This window comes from Diadema setosum, chromosome 21 (assembly GCF_964275005.1).
Source record: "Diadema setosum chromosome 21, eeDiaSeto1, whole genome shotgun sequence".
Lineage (NCBI taxonomy): Eukaryota > Metazoa > Echinodermata > Echinoidea > Diadematoida > Diadematidae > Diadema > Diadema setosum.
Genome location: NC_092705.1, coordinates 31,097,642 through 31,103,423, shown reverse-complemented (window position 1 = coordinate 31,103,423; position 5,782 = coordinate 31,097,642). Strand labels below are relative to the sequence as shown.

Below are 5,782 nucleotides of genomic sequence, written 5' to 3'. Positions count from 1 at the left end.
TTTTGTGACCTGAATTTTTGCTTCGTTGTAAAGAGAATTTCGTTGTAATCGTGTTTGCTGTAGCGGGAGTGCACTGTATCGTATCACTGAAACAATGGGACAGTTACACACAGACCACGTTACAGTGTATTTGCCAGCCGGCTTCAAATGAGCAGGCGTAACATTATCAAAGCTGTAAATGGGCAACAACTACAGGGCTTTGCTGCTTTCTTTTGTAGATCACCACCCGCTTCCATTTGATAGGTTTGTAAGCAAGGACAATAAGTCAAAACAAAAGAGAAACTACAGTAAACGTGGACAGATAGGCTGGACGACGTCTCGGGTCATACAACATGAAGTCTCCGTGGATTTTATTAGCAATCTCTGGCGCTGCCCTGGCGTTCCTCCTTCGCATCCCCGTGCCCGAGGGCCTGGCGGAGCCATGGAAGTACCGCATGTTGGTGGCTTGCATGTCGATCTCCACCTTAGCAGTAAGTATAAATATGCCCCGCTAGGACCAATCGGAAAAACAATAACCCGAGATGATTGGTATCATTTGGGACGTGGAATCAATATGCCTTGTCAAAATGACTCTGACGTCATTTGAATATCATTGTTGGTCAACTGTGTATGATTTAACAACGAAAGGAAAGTTATATTTGAAGAGAGAATATTCACTCTGCGGTTAAACTTTGTTCCCGCTTAACTCAATCTATACTTCTATCTATCTATCTATCTATCTATCTATCTATCTACCTCCCTATAAGTCCTTCTATTGCATGGGGATTAAAGAAATAATAACCATAGTTATTGTAAGCTGTATAAACTCTCATGGTGACGAATATCAATGGCTAAAGATGAACACAATAATAAGAAATCATCCACGCCAGAGGATGAGAACGCAGGAATAAGATACTGATTAATTCAAGTTCAGTGAAATGTAATTCTGTCTGTTGATGTGTGATCTTACAATTGTATGTCCAGAAAACAAAAGGATCTATTGACGCTTCCGGCGTCCGTTGTATATACTTTAAACCCTATTCTTGTAGGACACAAGACACCTCAATTTGTGTTGTTAAAAAGCACACAATTTCTGCTGTTATAATGATGGCATTGCTATTATTCTTGAGTTGTCTGTGTCCACCTATGCATTTACCCTGTGCATGTACATTGTACTCTGATCACTAGCAGTTTACAAACTGTTTAAACGCGCATTGTTGTTGTGATATCGTCACCTTTGAACTTTGATCACCTTCCTGGCTTACATCCCAAGTCGACCAGCAAATAGACAGCAACGTTGTATTTGTGTGCACGAGAACTATTTTAGTCTGTTTACTCTATTTATGTCCATACATACGATGATATGTTCTTTGGATACAAAGAGTAAAATTCAGACAAAATTTAGACAAAATAACTCCCACGCTTTCAAAGGGAATACTATATAATACACACACACACACACACACACTTATATATATACACACATATATATATATATATATATATATATACACACACACACACATATATAATATATATACAAATAAATTATATATTCATGTATGATATATATAATATATCATACATGTATATAATTATATAATATATTTGTATATACATGTATATTATGTATATTGTGTGTATAATAATTTATATCTATTCATGTGTGTGCACCTGCTTGTGCGTCTGCCTGTGTATCTATGAGTCCATGGAAGAGCGATATTAGTCTCAGCAACAAATGTGAACTACACACACACACACACACGCGCACAAATTCAATATCCTCATTTTCACGGTGGCGTTGTAATTTCTACTTCAGAAGTCAACCTGCCCATGGAGCAGCATTGCACTTTCATGAATCAAAATGAATCAAGCATTGTCCTTTTATATTTCTAGACATAACTATTCAGTATTATATTTTGGATCAAACATTTATCATCTAGTGACTGGTTGAAAGAGCTTCACGTGATTATAGGTATTTACAGATATGCCATGATAGTGTTGGCATGTTTGACACTCCATGAAGTACTATTGCAAAAGTTAATGATGTAACAAAGCAATTCTAAAATTGTGCGCAGCTTTGCACCTTCACTCTGTGAAATGTAACAATAATTTTAACAAAACAACTGTGACATCGCTGCGTCGTACCGTCACTCGTGAAATGTAACCGTTTCTTACAAAACAATTGTGACGTCACAAAGCACTTCCGACTTCGTGCGCTGCAAAGATCTGATGGTCCCTTCACAACATCGCATCCATCACACGACTTCTCGCCTCTCTTTTTTTTCCGTTTTCCCTTTCTTTTGTTCATTTTTTGATCCAAAATACTAAACAAATATATTTTGCCTAATTTCAAATTTCTGGTTAAACTATAGGCCTCGGTACCTCCAAAAGAACTATTCTTTTCGGGGCTGTCTCCCTCGGTTGATAGTTCTTTTGGAGTCACCTCTGCCCATAGTTTTAACCAGAAACTCGCAAGGCAAAGTATATTAATTATGTATACTATCATATTCTTTACGGTCTGCTTTGAAGGGGAAACTTAGTACCTACATCCATCCGGACAACGAAAATGCTTACATCCAGACGGTGAGAGCGGTTCGGGACATGCAGAACTATCCACTGCCTTTCGAAGTCCCGGGTTCAAATATCCGTTCCAAGGTCACGACCTTCGATGGAGTGAGAGTACGTGTCTATGAGACCATCAAAAGAGGAAAGGAATCACTTCCGGGTATGATTTACATCCACGGGGGAGGATTTGCGCTCGGATCGGCAGGTTCGTCATTTATTTCTCATGAATGTTTTCAAGAAAACTTTGAAGTTATGAAAATTTGTCAGATGAATAAGCTGATAACATTATTTCCATCTGCTCTCTTCCGTCTCCATTTCCTTTCCCTTTATAATATAGCTCTATATATAGCTCTATGTTTATTCACGTACGTGGTATGTAACTACAAATGATAATAGCAGGCGTATGTAAAATAATGTACTCATTATGCCAAAAACAAAGAGAGGGGGTATTGATGATTTTCTATGAAATTCCATGATTTGATGAATAACTTCTCACGAGGAGGAATGTTTTACAGAGGGTCTAAAACAGATGGGGGATATTAGTAGTCTGAAGAATCATAGCTCCACCAAATCCATCAACTTGAAAACATCCTTCTGTTTCCCAGTTTTGAACAATGTAGATTGCCGAAAAGATACTTCAAACTCAAAATGATGAAGACTGTCGTTTTGCCGCATTGAGGAAAAGTGTAACATTATAAAATTATGCAAAATGCAACATAGAAATCATTATGTTCTAAAAACTCTTTTATATCGAATCTGAGATTATTTAGCTATCAAACGCTTAGTTTCTTCATTATTAAGCCGCATTGTTATCATTACAAAACAAACCATTTTTATCCTTCTTCATCTTCGATCAAAGCGTTTCGCCGTTTCCTGATTTATTTCGTCCTCCAGATGGCTACGACAGATTTACCCGGTACTTGGCGGAGCGTCTTGATATGTTCGTGATGTCTATTGAGTAAGTTTGTTTGTTTGTTTGTTTTTTACAAGCCACAACTTTTCTAGGAGTGAACCTCCCTCAAAAATAGAATAAGATAAAATAAGTCGACGCGGAACATTTAGAAGTGTACCAACAGGCTGTTTCTCTTAAGTTAACAGATTCAATGATATTTGTATATCCTTGAATTTTTTTTTCTTACTTTATTATCTGGACACCATCAAGCGTGTTCGCTTGCTTTCACAATTTATGCAGTGATCCATTTTATCAAAAAGAAAAAGTGAACAATACAACAGTTTACCACTTGGATGTACTTTATATTTCTGGTTTGTTTAATTGAAGATGTACCTCATGGTTTTATATAATCATCTTTCAACATGGTGAGCCATAATTGATTTAATTTCATGATTTACTATGAGGGGATGTCTACGTTCATTAAGAGGATGAGTATTTTTATTTTCGGTCACATGTACGAGAAGGCCATTAAAGGGACTGTACAGTACTGGTTGAGGTAGGGATTCATGTTTTGAACATTCCTAAGTGAGATAATGAAAAGCCTCTTATGAAATATGAAAGAGCATGTAATTTTAAGAAGGATTCAACGTTTATTTGATGAAAATTGGTTTTCAAATGGCTGAGATATCCCAAAAAGTGCTAATAATAAAAGGCGACATGCCACAACTTTATTAGGATCTCTTTGTTTCACCTTGTTTTTGGATATCTCAGCCATTTCAAAACCGATTTTCATCGAATAAACTTTTGATACCCCTTAGAACTGCATGCTCTTTGACATCTCATAGAGTGGTGTATGAATATCTCACAAAACGTTAAAGCTAAATCTTCACCTCGACCAGAACTGTACACACCCTTTAATTTTGCATCAAGATCTAATTCTTTTCAACTTCGTAAACAGACAGTGTCACTTGACTAGGCCCCCCCCCCCCTTTCCTCCCCAGCTATCGTCTGAGTCCCGAACATCCATTCCCGGCGGGGCTCGAGGACTGCCTGGCGGCCACCAGGTACCTCCTTCGACACGCCTCCGAGTTCGGACTCGACGCCGAACGTATCGGCATCTCTGGCGACAGCGCCGGCGGTCAACTCTCCGCCGTCATCTCGCAGATTATCCATGATGACGATTCAATGCCAGATTTAAAGCTCCAAGTCCTCATCTACCCCGCCACACAGTCGATGGACTTTCAAACGCCGTCATATCAGAGATACGCTGAAGATTTCGGGAACCAGGGAATACTACCTGCTACCCGAGTTGCAGCGTTCTACAGCATGTATCATCTAGGACGAGCAGATCCACTGTACATCCATCAGCTCATTTCAAACCAACACTTAATGGCGTCCTTCAAGGACAGTTCACGGTTAATGCAATATCTCAACCATGACGTCATACCCGAGACGATACGCGCAAAAACGAAATCCTACGTAACCCCCGCGCAGCGGACGGACGCAGGAAATTCGACTCTATGGGAATCCCTTGCGCATCTTTACTTGGACCCGCGATGGACGCCCCTATTCCGCGAGGACATGATTGGTCTCCCGCCAGCTTTTATTGCGACTTGCGGATTTGACTCCATACGAGACGATGGTATATTTTACGCTAAAAGACTGAAAGCGGCTGGGGTCGAGACTAACTGGAAGAACTACGAATCAGGTTTCCATGGTGTTATGTTCATCTCTCATCCTTTCTGGTTCCAGGTTGGAGAAGAGATTACAAAAGACCTTGTCAATTTTGTCAAGGAGAAAATATAATGTAAAGATCATAGTTTACCTTCATGTCTCTCGCAATCTCTGATTCATTGTAACATCTCTGCTCGAAAAATGAAAACAAAGAAAATCAAACTTTCACTTTTCATACTCCCGTAACGCAGATGAAATCCAACTGTTAAGACAAAAAGTCTTGTCCGTCGAAGCTTTACGTCTGACTTTAAAATGAACATTTGATAGCCACATTCAAAGTCTGTAGATGTATTTTGCTTACTCTGATCATTGAGCTATGTTCTTATTAATATCTGCCATTTGGGCAAAATATGTGTGTTTTTCCCTTTTTCATGGTTGATGATTTTATCAACATTAGTCTAAGGTTGGGAAAATGTTAGTGAAAAAAAAAAACCACACACGCATGTTTTAATTGCTATTTAGGAGTTTTCATCACTTTTTCATACCACCAAATTATGATCACCTGTAACCCTAGCCCAAGGGGGTGTGTGTGTGTGTGGGGGGGGGGGGGTGGGGGCACATTGTGCCCCTACCATATTTTCGTTTGCCACTCCTACACCCTTTACTCGA

General features: G+C 39.2%; 1 protein-coding gene across 1 annotated transcript; it reads left to right on the top strand.

Annotated features, from left to right (window-relative positions):
- Positions 1–332: 332 nt before the first annotated feature.
- LOC140244491 (arylacetamide deacetylase-like) lies at positions 333–5,245 on the top strand. Its single transcript, XM_072324121.1, has 4 exons — positions 333–470; positions 2,512–2,752; positions 3,442–3,505; positions 4,441–5,245. The coding sequence occupies exons 1-4, from the start codon at positions 333–335 to the stop codon at positions 5,243–5,245; spliced, it is 1,248 nt and encodes a 415-aa protein (XP_072180222.1).
- Positions 5,246–5,782: the final 537 nt, after the last annotated feature.

Bases quoted from the DNA above. Each gene is read 5' to 3' on its own strand.
- LOC140244491 (XM_072324121.1), top strand. From the start codon at position 333: ATGAAGTCTCCGTGGATTTTATTAGCAATCTCTGGCGCTGCCCTGGCG. The intron at 471-2,511 runs GTAAGTATAAAT...TCTGCTTTGAAG, and splicing joins TGTCGATCTCCACCTTAGCA to GGGAAACTTAGTACCTACAT. The intron at 3,506-4,440 runs GTAAGTTTGTTT...TTTCCTCCCCAG, and splicing joins ATGTTCGTGATGTCTATTGA to CTATCGTCTGAGTCCCGAAC.